The sequence below is a fragment of the Bos taurus genome, chromosome 7, assembly GCF_002263795.3.
Source record: "Bos taurus isolate L1 Dominette 01449 registration number 42190680 breed Hereford chromosome 7, ARS-UCD2.0, whole genome shotgun sequence".
NCBI lineage: Eukaryota > Metazoa > Chordata > Mammalia > Artiodactyla > Bovidae > Bos > Bos taurus.
The window spans coordinates 54,448,959-54,465,142 of NC_037334.1; the positions used below are offsets into that span (position 1 = coordinate 54,448,959).

The 16,184-nt window shown below is 41.6% G+C and overlaps 1 protein-coding gene across 12 annotated transcripts in view; it reads right to left on the reverse strand.

Moving 5' to 3' along the window:
• Positions 1-16,184, reverse strand: part of NR3C1 (nuclear receptor subfamily 3 group C member 1) — a 147,036-nt gene that overhangs the window by 104,174 nt on the left and 26,678 nt on the right. For 4 of the 12 annotated variants that reach the window (XR_009495049.1, XM_059887931.1, XM_005209528.5 and 1 more), the window contains exons 1-2: positions 13,953-14,395; positions 10,335-11,546 (exon numbers count right to left, since the gene is read on the reverse strand). Coding sequence is in view for 11 of the 12 variants with exons in the window: in XM_059887931.1 (XP_059743914.1) it covers positions 10,335-11,533 (1,199 nt within the window). In the remaining variant the exon portion in view is untranslated. Of the gene's footprint in view, positions 1-10,334; positions 11,547-13,268; positions 13,371-13,952; positions 14,396-14,730; positions 14,983-15,638; positions 15,950-16,184 lie in introns of those variants that run through there. The other 8 variants (XM_024993840.2, XM_005209530.5, XM_024993839.2 and 5 more) reach the window with 6 other exon arrangements.

Sequence of the window (16,184 nt, forward strand, 5' to 3'; positions counted from 1 at the left end):
ATTACCCAGGAAAGAATATTACAGTGGGTTCCCATGACCTGCTCTAGGGGATCTTCCTGACCCAGGGATCAAATCCAGATCTTTCAGGTCTCCTGCACTGGCAGGAGGGTTCTTTACCACTAGCACCACCTAGGAAGCCCTTGTTCTTCCTATAATTACCCTCAAATAGTTAATTCTCTGATACACTGATTGGAATGGGATATGAATTGTTTCGGATTGGGAAGTAAGATTGGATTTGGATTTTGGAAAAGGAAACGTATTGCTGTAGGAATTTACATTTATTGTACACCTGCTAACATCAGATTCCCTTCAAGTTCAAGGCAAAGACGGGCCCACTTTACTTGAATATAAAATATATATTAATTTCTATGAAAAAAATCAGGGTAAGGAGTAAATCTATTATCTTCTACCCTATGTTAAGAAAAGGGAGTATGTAAATTGATAGCACAAAGCTCCTTGACAGCTTAAAGAAAGCAATCCAAACTTAGCAATCGAGCCACATTCACTTCAAATTAGTTATGTTGGGAGGAGCTCAGTGGTGTCAGACTCTTTTGTGACCCCATGGACTGTAGCCCACCAGACTCCTCAGTCCATGGGATTCTCCAGGGAAGAATACCAGAGTGCGTTGCCATTTCCTTCCCCAGGGGATGTTCCTGACCTGGGGATCGGACCCTCGTCTCCTGCATTGGCAGGAGGATTCTTTACCACTGAGCTACCAGGGAAGCCCTATCTTGGGAGGCCGGGCACTTATTCCAGGGGTATTCTACAAACTTTAAAATTTAAGTCTTCTACAGAAATACCTACATGAGTTCTTTTAGATAATCTCAATGAAAACAAATGTTATAATTTGGGAGAGGATTACATTTCTACATTATTGGAAATACTCAAATCATTTGGAATCACATAAGTAAGGTAAATGATCAAGCTAAGGAATAAACACATTTTCTGAGTAAGCAAGAACATTCAGGTGCTACTATAGGAGGCTATGGTTTTTCCTGTGGTCATGTATGGATGTGAGAGTTGGACTGTGAAGAAGGCTGAGAGCTGAAGAATTGATGCTTTTGAACTGTGGTGTTGGAGAAGACTCTTGAGAGTCCCTTGGACTGCAAGGAGATCCAACCAGTCCATTCTGAAGGAGATCAGCCCTGGGATTTCTTTGGAAGGAATGATGCTAAAGCTGAAACTCCAATACTTTGGCCACCTCATGCAAAGAGTTGACTCACTGGAAAAGACTCTGATGCTGGGAGGGATTGGGGGCAAGAGCAGGGAACGACAGAGGGTGAGATGGCTGGATGGCATCACTGACTCGATGGACGTGAGTCTGAGTGAACTCCGGGAGTTGCTGATGGACAGGGAGGCCTGGCGTGCTGCAATTCATGGGGTCGCAAAGAGTCGGACACGACTGAGTGACTGAACTGAACTGATAGTGTAATAAGTCTTATAAGGTGGTTTTGAAGGCAATTTCAAAAGAGGAATGTATATCCCAAGGTAGAGGCTTAAAAAGAAAACATTCATTCTATGTTTTCTGTTTTTAAAAAATCAGTCTAGCTATTTTATAGTCACACTTTGTCCTTAGTAAACTCAGCTGGATTCCAGATGACAAATTTCACATTTAGTTCTAACTAAAAGTTTTAGTTTCCCTATAAGAAAGCTGCCTACAAACCAAGTTATTTTTTATATTACCAATTTAAATAAGCATATTACCAGTTTAAATTATCAGTTTTATATTATCAATTTAAGCAGCTTACCCGTTTAAACTGTCACTTGTTTCTGAACTTGACTGTTATCCGAAGAGATTGGATTTGTTTTTCTAAAGTTTTTTTCAACCACTTTATCAAAAATAAAAATGTTAGTAAATAAAGTCAAGTCAACTACATAATTCTCCCAGATTTACGCCCTTAGGATACATTTTGGTATTCATTATAGTCAGAAGTTCTTTTGCACACAGCTTTTCAGGTTAAAGTTTCTTAATGACAATCTTTGCATACTTGATTTTAGAAGAATACCAGACAATCAAACAGAAAGAGGGATATTCTAGCATTTATTTAAAAGGACAACAATGTGGCTGAAGTTATTAACATGGCTATTAAATTTACATCACATTTAAAAGCTAACAAAAAACCCAAACTGAAAAAAAAAAATGCAATCAAAAGTGATTCGGCCCTTGAAAGCTTTAAATATATTTAGTCCTTATAAAACCGGGCTCCATGACCCTTCGGGGATTATACATAATGGCACGGAAAGTGTCTTAATGCTTCATAAATAGGAAACACCTACACAGGCCCAGATGTCCCAATGTACTTAGGCCAGTGAGGGTCATGTTGGTTTGAGCTCAGGAGACTTGGCAGAGCTTTAAGAATTCCACACTGAATTTTTACAGTACTTTTTAATTTTCAAAGTAAACAACCATGCACAAATCCCTCAAGCAAGAGTGCTGAGTGTTCTCACTACTTTACAGAAGCTGAAACTGTGACAGAGAGCAGAAAGAGACTACACAAATATACGCAAGAGAGATAAGTGGCTTGATCCCACTTCTCCTTTACATATTGTTTAAAAATTCACTTATGACAAATAAATTTCACTTAAGACAAATAAAAAGTATCAGTTGGTAAAGAATCCACCTGCAATGCAGGAGACTCCAGTTTGATTCCTGGGTCAGGAAGATCCCCTGGAGAAGGGATAGGCTACCCACTCCACTTCTCTAGGAATTCCCTGGTGCCTCAGCTGGTGAAGAATCCACGTGCAATGCAGGAGACCTGGGTTCAGTCCCTGGGTTGGGAAGATCCCCTGGAGAAGGGAAAGGCTACCCACTCCAGTATTCTGGCCCAGAGACTTCCATGGACTGTATAGTCCACGGGGTCGCAAAGAGTCGGACACGACAGAGCGACTCTCACTTCACTTCAGAAAGGATTTCTAACACAATATTAAATACTCCCCCTTCAGATCACAATTAAGTATTCCTATTATTTTCTCTTTCTCTATAAAATGTCTCAAATTTCCCCACCTGTAAAATTAAGGTAAATAACAGCTGTCTTCTATACTACAAAGTTACTGACAGAGTCAGTAAGAATACAGAAACTAGAATTAAAAACCTTCATAGGGTTGTTAAGGGGTTTAAATAAGACGAATGCACACAAAGTTTTGAGCATACTGGTGACAGAAAATTACAGAAAAAATTATTACAAAAAAAAGTTCAAAACATACAGGAAAGAATATGGATAATATACATTAAAAAAAATCTGACGTAGTTAACTTCATCATAACTTTTACAAAATATCTGACTAATCTGTATTTTGTTTCAGATCTCTAGAGACCAGATGTTAAGCGAGGCCTGCTGGGGAGCTTAGACTACTGAGAATTAGGCATTCTTAGTGTAATTGTTGCTACCACTTAGTTGCTAAATCGTTTCTGGTAATACCACTAACTAATCCTGTGCTGTTTCTCTAAACACTTTCCATAGGTCTCATTTCCTCTTCTGAAAAAGTAAGTGGGGGCTGTAAAAGAGCTCTCAAGTCCCTTTAACTTCTAATCTAAAATCATCGTGCCTGACACGAAAGCAAGCTTTGAGAACTCGAGCCCTAAGCAACAACAGTGTTTACGTATTATTTTCTATGTACCACCAACTACATTATTTTAAATTACTATTTTGTAAAAAGACTGAACCTGGTTTCATTCTTGTCTTACACTTGACAGTGTACAAAGAATCAATTTTAGTTTTCCATTCCCTTCCCCAGGTGCCTCATTCACTAAAATAATAAGTTAAGAGGATTGTAGGATTTTAGAGACAGAAGTACATACATGTTTTGAAAATAATTCATGTATAATTGTAAGGAAAATATTTTTACTCTAAAACACCTGATTATTCAAGGTCACAGATCAGTTCAGCTCAGCATTAGAGTGTGAGTTTCCTCATTTTTAGTCTATCTCTTTCTACTACTTCTACTATTAAGTAACGGAATTGTCTGGAAGGGATTTGAAGTTTTTTTTTTAATCCACCAAATTCGCAGTTTATGTCATCTTAAAATTAAGGAAACCCTTATCTCCAATAATTACAAAACAAAAACACAAAACATTAAAACAATAATAAAGTAAAACAGTGTCTACAGCAAACAGGGAGAGCTTTAATGTTCAACATGTGACAATCATAAGGTCATAAGTCACACATTGCCCCAACCAGCATGAAATAATAAATCGTGTACTAAATTAAATGTCATTTCACAACAGCTTTAAAAAATTGGCTATCAAATATACTTTCATAATAGCCACAGCTAAATATTAAGGACAATTATGAAATCAACCAGAATAAAGGTTAATTTTATTATAAAAAAAAATTAACATTTATTGCCACAAACCATATGTCCTATATACTACATACTTAAGTTGAACTTAAGTTTAAAAAATAAAAATTCAATGTAAGATAATGGGCTAAATATTTACAGCTAATCATATTATTAAACCTTTCTCCCCTGAAGTATATATATTTGGAGCTCTACAGTGCAAATGAAAAAAATTCTAAAATAAGAGACATCTTCACTAAATTTGTTGTATTATAGACATTATTAGTCTTGTTGAAACTTGCTCAAAATAAAAAAATTTTAAAGCACTCAAAATTAATATGTTACTCTGAAAAAGTATATTTAATACAGCTCCTTTAAGATAAATCATTACTATTTAAGCCGGGCCAGAGATAAAATTAGGTGATGACACACTTCTATTCAAAATAATTGGCTTTAAGGACTATATTGCAATATAAATAGTTTAAATGACCATCTAGCAACTGGAGAATTCCATAATTTATTATAGGCTTCCTCAATGGTTCAAGCGGCAAAAACTATCCCTGCAATGCAGGAGACATAGGACACTCAGGTTCAATCCCTGGGTTGGGAAGATCCCCTGGAGGAGGAAATAGCGCAACCAATTCCAGTATTCTTGCCTGAAGAATCCCATGAACAGAGTTGCCTGCAAGGATATAGTCCGTAAGGTTGCAAAGAGTGGGACATGACTGAGCATGCACACACACATAATTTATTATAAATAGGTAAGATTAAATAAGAATCCATTTCCTTACTTTTCAACAGAAAAATACACACCCCGTGGAAATACGTTACTACTACAGAAGAGGGTTCTACTCCTGGAGTGTCTGACAGGGTCAGGGGACGGTGTACGTCAAAGTGCACTAGGAAATGTACAGTGCTTATACCCACACAATGTATCATCACTGCTTCAACTACATGCCAGTAATTAGACTTTTTTGAGTAAACAGCAGTCTAAATAAAAATGGGAAAAATACAAACTTGGTCTTAGCTGAAACAATCTAAAAGGAACTAAAATTTCCATTCCATCCTTTTTTTTTTTTGTAATAAAGGATAGCAAAAGACAACAAGGATACCTATAAACATCAGGGCTATATTGCCACAATTAGCTTTAGATTTTTATGTCAAATAAAAGAAACTAAATTGTAATCCTGGTTAATGCACTTCTTTATGTGCAAAGAGTTGATGTGCAAACACAGCCCCAAATTTCTCTTTTTTCAGTCCTCTGAATTCATGGCAGCTGATCCAAACTGTTGGTTTTTGGAACGTTCTTGATGTTTCTAAACTTCTCTTCCACCTTTTCATATCTCTACTGCTTCACCCTCTCACATCCCTTCCCTCAACACCTGTAATCCATAAACTCCACTGGAAGCCTGTATTCAAGCGATATATGTGACAGTGGTAGTCAGGAATAAAAAGGCAGTCTATCAAAATCTGGTGTTTGAGGGTAGAAACCACTCTCTCCAACTAATTTTGAACTACTATATTTTCTAAAATATACCTTCGTGGGTAAAAATCAATACAAAAATTTACCATTAAAACTCATACTCTAATCCAGTTTAGCATAAAAGTGATCATGTACAATTCAGAGAGAGAGGAACACTTAACAGATCTTTTTTTTTTTCCCCCTAAATGGAAGTTCTCCATAAGGATATTATTTACTTGAAAAATGCAAAACGTAAGTAGAACAAGCCAGAAGAAAATGAGGGCGACTGACTCTCTGAAATCATAGAAATAGGAGTTCTTCTATTAAGGTCAATAAGTCATTGATTTTTTTTTTCAGTTATAGCTAAATTCAACAAAATATTTCTTGAAAATTCTTTTGCAACACAATTCACCAATATACATTTTTCATGACTTGGAAATATGGAAGCAAGTGCCCATTAATTTGGCAAACACCTATAAATATTGCATTACACAATTATCAGAATGTCCTCAGAAGGGTATATGCTATCAGGCACAAACCTATTTTGTGTATTTAATTTGCTCACATAAACAGTAGTACAAAATGAAAACTTTTTGCTCACTACAATTAGGTATGATGTTAAAAGTAAGAAAAAATATGTTTTAAGAAATATGCCCCAGGCTAATTTTAAGCCCAATGTAAATTAAGCGTTCCTAACAACTAGGCTATTTCAAATCACCTGCAGCCCAGAGTGGATTAAAACTTATATAATCAACCAAATAATACAGATATTCTTTTATAGTAGTCACTCATACTAAACACTTTTGATCCAACCTCTCCTTCACTAAAATCTCTAAAAGCCACCAATGTGATCTCTATACACATATGAATTTTACTGCTGTTACAATATACATTTAACCTATATATATGCAAGGTATGTTTCAGAATAAGTCTCTTATAGTTTGTAAAATTTATACACAGTCTATATAATAGTAAAAGTGGCCAGATTAACTAAAATATCTGTAACATCAATAGATAAAGGCAAAACAGCACTGTAATATAAATTATTTTTATCAACTATAAAAATATAACGGAATAGCCAAAGAAACATCACAAGAAGTAATTTCAATAAAATCTGACCACATGCTAATCACACATCTCTGTACTGTAGTGATTTCAAACTAAACTCACACACCTGAATACACAATGTGTTTATCTTGTGTTTTTTTCTTTTACTAATAATAAAGCCATAACAATGCACAGGGTTTTAAAAAATGAAGACAAACAGCCAAAAGCTAGCCTCCTTTAACATTCAGAAATCATTTTATGAGTGAATATCAGAAATATTAAGCTTAAAAAGACACTGATTGAAACACTCGCTGCTAGAACATTTGGAAGGAGAGAAAAAAGGTATAAAGTATCCATTAAAAAAGGAGAGAAATGAGTAAAAATATCTTCCTCAGGTCTCCTCTCTCTCTGAGAATACCATCAACACAATGTTAATACGAAAAATGTTAAGGGGACACAATTTGCTTCCTTCATCCTGTGTTTGTACAGGTCTTCATCCCCAGTATGTTAATAAGTGAGGCACAGATGCAAATAATAATGAGATGTTAAAATCTACATAAATTTTCATAGCTTCATTAAATGCCAATCAACAGAGCCTTAAACTCCACCTATGACTTAGGTTACAAATTCATCTTGCATCATTCTTTCTCTTCAATAACCATACCCTTCAGAAAACGATCAACTTTTTTATACTAAAGTTTCAACGTAGTTCCAATAAAAGCTCTTAATTCCACCGAAACCATTTACTTCTATGCCTCCTTTCAGCAGTTGCACCAATAATACTCAAGTGAAACGACGTTGAAAATCGAATTATGCAGAAATGTGCCTTCATCAATGTTACAAGTTTATGCTAAATTTTTTGAATTTCAGTATTTAAAAAGTATATGAAGGTAGAATGGCTACTGCATTTTACTTAAAGAATGTATCTGAGTATCAATAAGGTTCCTCTCATTTTACTATCAATTAACTTAAATCTTCAAATAGTCTACTATGACCCATCGTGATATTCATAATTTTACAACAATGTAATAACTGGATGTTGTGCTATGCTGATACATCAGAAGGAATTGCCTTCCCTCACAAAAGAGAGTGAAAAGTGTTTTTAAGTGTTTTAAGAAAAAGCAATTTTAGGTGACATCTTAAAAAGTCAAATTACAATTTATGCTTTAAAAGAATTTAAACAGAATGCAAGTGAAATTATCAGTGGATTTAATATTTCTGTATCTCAAGTCAGAAAGGCATTACTTAACATAGTTGTGGTCTTAACATGTTGAATTATCTGCTGATTACTCAAGGTCATTGGTCATAAAATTTGGCTAGAACCATGTAACATATAGAGAAGAGAAAGCAATGGATTTTAGTTATATCAGGGTTACTGTTTGAAAACAATAGGCTAATTCAATGATGGTAAAAAGAAACACTGTTTCAATGTACTTGGAAGAAGCTTTGTTCTGGGTAATCACAGTTCCCAATGTTAAGATAATGCCACGAAGCACAAAATTTTCAAACCTTCTCAAACTATCCTGTAAAGATATTACATCTTTTCATACGACACAAACTACTGATTATAATTCCAAACCACACATCAGCCTACAATAATCATTTCACTAAATATTAAAGAATCTGAAAGAGCCAGATCATCGTTTTGCCTACCATCATATGGTTGTTGAGGCTGACATACCTTAAATGTTATCAACAAGTAGAAAAAGTATTAAAGCTAGCTTTAATGATTTAAGAATAACTATATTAAGACTTATTCTCCAGATCCTAGATTTTATAGGGCTTAATGAAAGTTAACTGACTAGAAAATGGGAAGTTCTTGTTCCACGCCTTTTTTACAGTAAGGAAAATGAAAACAATACCATGCTGAGTATCAGAACAAAAGCATTAATTATCACCAAGCGTTTCCTAAGATATATTATTTTTCTTTGTACAATTAAATGTTTTATAAATCAATGTAGCAGTTTCCTACAAATACCTTAGTCAAACCAAATGTACTTATTCTTTTAAAACAAATAAGCAAAATCATGAATTCCACTACCAAAAACTGAGATTGAAAAATTTAAAACACAGCATGTCTTTTAAGACTGAAGCACAACAGGCTGATGTAGTAACATCTCAAATCTTCTTACTGAAAACATTTTAAACCTTCAGTTCAGAATGACAGCAATAAAAAGTTGAAATGTTCTACGTAAAAGATAATTAAGTAACAGATTAGTAGGTAGTTTACATTAAAACACACAAGAACCAAGGATTTTTTTTTCTTTTATAAGAAACGTGTAAGCCTTTTAAAAGGAATAGACCATAGCCTAAATCTAAAGTTTTTCCCCAACGAGCAAAGCTTCCTACTTAAAGAGGAAAAAAATGAGTCACCTCAGTATTAGGGTATATCACCTCAGTATTAGGGTATATCATTAATAGAAAAAGTATTTTAAAAAGTTTTAAACAAAATTTTCAATGACTAGTTAGTGGGAAGTGACTACCATTAACACTTTAGAACTTGAAGTACTTACGTACAAAGAAATCATGGTGTCTACTATGCCCTCCTCCCGGCTCAAAAAGTCTCACTGATTAATCAGTCTTGTGTCTCTACAATTAATTTTTATATTTTCCTTCACACCTAAAATGTGATACATATTTATCTGAATTGGCAATGGGCGTGCAGGACAGAGCATTTAACTCCTACCAACAGATTCACGTACATTTAGAACTTTTTCTTGGTAATTACATTTTTACAGACCTTTTTGAGTCACACAGAAATGTCAGTATACTTATAAATGATAGAGAATAAAGAAGATAGGAACAAATTAAACATAGCTGAGACTGAAGCTTAACAATGCTGGCCATTAGTTATATATGTGAGAACTTGCAGGAACATTTGAAAGTCAACTCAGCACCAATTTCTTAAAGAAACCAATCAGCAGACATAACTTATCTACGCTGGGTCAGGAACTCTATCCTACATCTAATACTCAGGTCAGGTCAACTGCTCACTGCATTGCTTTAGTAACCTCACGACTCAGTTTCTTCAACAGGAAGGTTCACAGTTTGAAGAAGAGGGTTCATTGTTAGTACTTCTAATTTTCCCCAGGCTAACACTTCACAGATGTACAAATACAGCACAAGGTTTGATTATGTAAGTATTAAAGGTGTTTTTCATTGTAATGTAAGAGCATATTTTAGGACAACTTAAAATTATGCACAATAAATACGTTTCCACACATTATCCGCCTCTGAATTTACATCACTTTTACTAAAGTTATTTGTTAATGAGCAATATTATTTTAAGTTTTCACACAAAATTTTCAATCACTGCCCAATGGGATACCAAATACCACTATTTCGGAAAAAACAAACACAAAACTTGAAAGGGTTTTGTACAGATAAATCACATAGTTTGTCTACCAAGCCTACTTTCAAAAGACCACTTAAACTTTTTCACATGAAAAAGCACTTGAATTACAGTCGAATACATTCAAATAAATGTTTAAATCTATCAATGGATCTTAAACATACCATTTTCAAGAAACAGAAAGCATTAATCTTACCTTGAATAGCCGTTAGAAAAAACAGATCGACCAGAGAAGTTCAAAGTCCCCAAGGAAGTCAAGTTATCATCTCCAGACCCTTGGCATCTATTCCAATTTTCTGAACCGACAGGAATTGGTGGAATGACATTAAAAATAGGTTTCTGATCCTGCTGTTGAGAAAGGGATGCTGTATTCATGTCGTAGTGGTACATCTGGCCCCCAGAGGTACTCACACCGTGAACAGAAATGGCAGACATTTTATTACCAATTATATTGGCCCCAGAAAAGCTGGCCTGACAATAAACTGGGCCCAGTTTCTCCTGCTTAATTACCCCAGGGGTGCAGAGTTCGATAAAATCTTCTTTTTCTGTTTTCACTTGGGGCAGTGGCACACTGCTAGGACTTGGTAAGATCAAATCTCCATTATCTTTAATTTTAGGCTTAGTGTCCGGTAAAACAAGAGGCTTACAGTCCTCATTCGAGCTTCCTTCCAGAAGGAATGGATCATCCTCTCCTGCCAAAGGAGAAAGCAAACAGTTTTCATCTATCAAGAGGTCTGAGCTCCAAGGACTCTCACTTGTCTCTTTACTTGGGGACCCAGAAGAAAACTCCAAATCCTGGAGCTTTTTCCTCCAAATGTCAAAGGTGCTTTGGTCTGTGGTATACAACTTCATATTACCCCCGTTACTGCCCTTCTGGCCTTTCAAATTCTGCTGTTCTGAAGACACATCAGAGTGAGTTTTTGGAAACTCCTTCTCTGTGGGGGCAGCAGAAACAGCAGTGGATGCCGAATTCTTGGGGTTCTCTGGAACACTGGTTGACCTATTGAGGTTTGCGATGCTTTCTTCCAGAAGACGAAAGTCTGTTTCCCCAGAGGAAAGGCTGATTTGGCCCTGCTGTGGGAATCCCAGGTCATTTCCCATCACTTTTGTCTCTGTCTCTCCCATGTACAGTCCCATGGACAGTGAAACTGCCTTGGACAGATCTGGCTGCTGCGCATTGCTTCCTGAGCCTTTTGGAAAATCAACCAGAAGTCTTTGCTGCTTGGAGTCTGACTGAGAAGCAGCAGCCAGTGAGGGGGAAGATGCAGAAACCTTCACAGTAGCTCCTCCCCTTAGGGTTTTATAGAAGTCCATCACATTTCCCCTCTCTCGACCAAGCACACTGCTGGGGATTTCTTCTCTACTGGGGGTGCTTAATGACTCCTTGGGGTCCATCAGTGAGTATCAGCTACAAAAAAAGAAGGGGACATAATAAGCTACAAAATCACATTATCTCTGTGATCCGATTAGTAAGAGCCTGTTAAATGAACCTTTTAGTTAACACCGGATCTAATTCCTTGTTATCAAGAATAGATAGATTCTGTCTTCCAGAATACAAAAGCAGAGGCTCCTGCTCCCATTCAGTGCACCACATTTAAAAGTACAATGCAGTCCATTTGCACAGCTCTGAACAAAATTGTATCAATCTAAGCCTGGGTATTCATCCTGCCACTCACAAACTGGTAACTTTGTTAATCAGACATTATAATTCTGATTATTCTAAAGTTCCAGCTGATGTCAAAGTATTTAATTTTAAAAAAGTATGATCATTTCTTTTCAACTAATCAAGGTTATCGGCTTTTCTGAGAACCAATAAACATAAAATTTGATAAACACTATGCTAGAATTCTCTGTTTCTAATTACTCCCCAATTCCCCTCCTACTGGCTGGTCACACATCCAAACCTTTTAGTCCAACCTACTGGTGAACCATGTATTTTATTTGAAAAATAAACAATGATGGTCTGCTCATTTTCCAACAGAGTAGGAAAAGGCTCTTATTTTAACCCATATTTCCTACTGAATGTGCCTAATAGTGCCTGCCTTCAAATTTTGGACGTATGTAATGAAAGGCACTGTACACAGGCTAATCAAAATTTAGATTTAAAAAAGTAGAATAGAATGCATAGTAGCTTCACACTAAAATTTTAGCTTATTTAAATACTGTACAAGAACTATAGCTCTCTCAAACCCTTACAATAGAATCTATGAAACTACACGTTTTTAAACTGCTTAAGACCTCAGTATGAAATACTATTATAATCTCGAAATTAAATGTTGTCCTTTCTGAATATCTAAGTATTGAAAAAAACAAAGAAAAACAAAAACAAAAAAACACCCCAGACCGGTAAAATCACATTTATATAAATCCAAGTAAAATGCTCAGAACAATTTGCTCCGCATTCTAAAGCTTCACCTATCCTAATTCTGAGCCTTCTTTCAAGAGGGTTAGGTTGATAGGTTATTGACAATCAAGATGTTTTAAGAGGCAGGCAGAGTCTTTGATAAGCATTATTTGCGACATTATATTCAAATCCCGTTCAAAGAAAGAAAACTTTTCCTGTACGGAGACTTTAAGATGCTCAAACTTCACTGGTCCTCTCTAAAAGTGGAATGTGATGATGGTAGACAGTGGTAGGCACCCGCCTCTACAAATCTCAAGGGTAAACTGCTTTTGTCCCCGCCCCTCTGCTGTATTTATCTGATAACGATCTCTAAACATAAGGTATCAAATGGAGCCTAATGAATTTCCACGCCGCTTTGACAGCTGCCTTCAAACTCGAAACCAAAACAAAACTTCATAAAACGAAAAGATACCTCAAACGACTTTATCCCCCCGTTTAAGTTGCAAATAACCCTGTCACAGTAATCGGCGTTAACGAACCATGCCAAGGGGTCTTAAGCGGCATTACACGGCTGCAATCGTCAAGTCTGCAATCCCAAAACGTCAAACTAGCACTTGTCAAAAATTGCACCACAAAACTACAATGGTTCGGGAGGGTCTTTTTTCTAAAAGGGGCTACTTCAAACCTTCAGGCGCGAAGTGATGTCAAGCGCTAAAGAACAAACCCGGGGCCGAGGGAGGCGAGAGGGGAAAAAAGTGCGAGGTTAAGAGAGAAATGTGTCCAGACCTGTTGAGTTCTTTTCTCCGACACGCCCACTTCCACCAGATAACGCCAGCCCCGGCCGAAGTCTCCAAGTCGCAGACTGTCAGCCCCCTGCGTGTGTGTGTGTGTATGTGTGTATGTGTGTGCGCGCGCGCGCGCGCACACACACACACATACACACACACACACACTGCGTGCCCGCCAGAAAGGAGACGCACTGGAGCCTCGACACAAACCCTGCTCGCGCTCGGGCGCACTAGGGTGGAGTGGAAAGATTCAGGCGAGGAGAATTCAGACGCCACTCAACGTTCACCAGAAAAATGGGTGTCAGGGAGGCCCCCCTAGGAGGGAAAAGAAAGGGGACTAGGGAAGGGGAAAAAAAAAAAAAGCCAGGATTCCTTGCCAGGGAACGCGAGACCCTGGAAACCTGGGGCGGCTCGACGAAGCTCCACTCGCAGGGAGCTCGGGTTCCTCCCCCTCGGCCCGGCCGGGGGACGGCGGCCCAGAGAGAGGAAGAGGCCAGCTCTGTCACCCGCGCGCTGCCCTTTCGTCACCGTCACCCGGCCCTCGCCAGCCCCCACCCCCACTCCCCGAGGCTAATAAAAGTTTGCGAGCTACCGCGGCGCCCCCGAGCCAGCCTCTAGGCCCCGGCCCGCACCTCGGGGAGCAAGCGCCCACGCGGGCCCCAGCCCCCGGCCCTCCCCTTACCTCTGCCGGCTGCGCCGCTCACCCGCTACCGTCCGCGGCTCCCACCGCAGCCGAGATAAACAACTTAGCGTGTGAAAGCAGGAGGAGCAGGAGGGAGAGATTTTTTTCTCTAAAAAAAAGGAAGTAAACAGCCGCCCCCTTCTCCATGAGGGGGAGGGGAGAGCCCCTATTTGAGAAAGTCTCCCATTTCCCGGCTGACAAGCCAGACCCCCGCCCCGCGCACGTCTTCGCGGGCCGGGGCTCTCGGGCGCGCGTCCTCCGTGCCGGCGCTCCGCCGCTCCGGCTGCAGCGTCTCTTTCCACCCACTAGAATCCGTCCCCGACGGGCGGGCGGTGACTCGGGCTCCCGTCACAGACTCGAGCTCGCAAAATGGAGGAGGAGGAGGAGGGGAGGCAGCGCGGACACGCGAAAGGGCCGCCCGGCCGCGGCGAGCGAGCGGGACCGAGGGGGGCGGGCGGAGGCGGCGCCACGGCGCGCACACACACACACACGCGCACACACACCCGCGCGCGCGCGCTCCCACTCCACCCCCGGCCGCTCCCCGCCCGAGGGGCCGCGCGGCGGCGCGGGGAACGGTGCAACCTGTTGGCGACGCTCGGCAACTGCAGGAGCGGCCGCGGCCCCCGCCCCCACGCCCTCCGCGCGGGCCCCGCCACCCCGGCCGCGACGGCGCCTGCCCGCCCGCGGCCCCCCGGCGCGGCTCCCGCCCAGGCAGCCTCCTCGCCCTCCACCTCTCCACCCCGCAGGCAAAAGGAGATGAGGCGCCGGCGGGGCCGACCTGGCCTTTCTGGGGCGGGCTTCCGAGGGAAACCGAGTTTTCTCTATAGTTTCTCTTCTTGCCGCTCCTTCCCGCCCCCGCCCAACTCCGCCACTCCAGATCCACTCCGGAGCTCGCCCAGTCCTTCGGCGGTAAACGCCGTCAGCGCCCCTGCGGATGACAGCGGGCTGGCTGGGGGAGCCGGGGCGCGGCCGCAGCAGAGACGCGGGGCCGGTCCGCGCCTCCGCCCCCGGGCCGAGTTGAGCGAAGTGTGTCACTTCGAACGGGGCTACGGGGTTGCACGGAAACGGTGCCGCAGCGTCTCGGCCGCTCGCGGGACCGGACCGCCAGACACGCCCTCTGGGGAGGCTTCAGGGAGGGGCGGGCAGGGAAGAGGGTCGGCTCAAACGTACTCTTGGCCCACGGGGAGTCGCGTGCGGGCCGGTCCCCCACCCCCGCATCGTCTGGGCGGCCCAGTCTGCACCCGCCGAGCGCGCTCGCACCCAGAGTGAAGTTGCAAAGCAGAACCCACCCTCCCCCGCGCCGCGACCGTCCCCCACCCTCTTCTCCGAGTCTGCGAGGCGGCGACGGCGGCAGAAGGAGGCGCCGCCTGCCAAGTTCAACCCCCATCCCTCCCTCCGTCCTAGCGCGCTCACACTTGAAGGAAGTTGCACGCCAAATGCAAAACCTCCGGCGAACTAGATTTCTTTGCACTTTTTATTATTTTTAAGGAAAGCAGGAGGTGGCAGGCCTAAAAGCAAGTTGCAAGCGAAACAGTAAGTTGCTTGCAAAGTACGCCCTCCTCCCCCGCCACCCCCAACTCCTGACCTCTCCTTCCACCCCCCTCGGGGGCCCACGTTCAAGTTTCCCGCGGAGGCCCTTCCCCAGAATCTTGACATTTGCTGCACTCGCCTCAATGCGTTGCTCACCATTTCGTGTTCATGGGACCCTAGTCCCTCCAAATAAAATTGAACACACGCAGCTTTAAAATGTCAGCGTGAAACTCCTTCCAGCTGTTCCCGTTACGCACCTCCCCCTCCATCCGAGGGAAACACGTGGCTTGTCCCCAAAGAGAGGGGCGTTGGGGCGAGGGGAGTCGGCGCGGGAGGCCCCCGCCCCAGCCCCCTCCCCAAGCTCGCCGCCTCGGGAGGGCTAGGGCGACGCCGGGATCTAGCCTCCTACCTTGGGCGGCACATACTATCATTTGTGTGACTCGGGGAAAGGTTGTGTTTGTGTTGCTTTAGGGTTTGGGGAGGTAACTTTTGCGCCCCTACAGGTGACATCGCTTGCCTGCTGCTGCCAGGGGCGGAGGCTGCGGCAGCTCCACCTAGCCCTGCCCGGGCGCTCGGCTGCAGCTACTCTTTCCCCCAGCTGCACCCAGACTGGCAGCGGCTGCTCTGCCCTGACATTTGCAGAGGATTGGGTAAGCGCGTGCCGGAAACCTCCCGTCGCCATCTTGGTAAAGGCAGCTGACG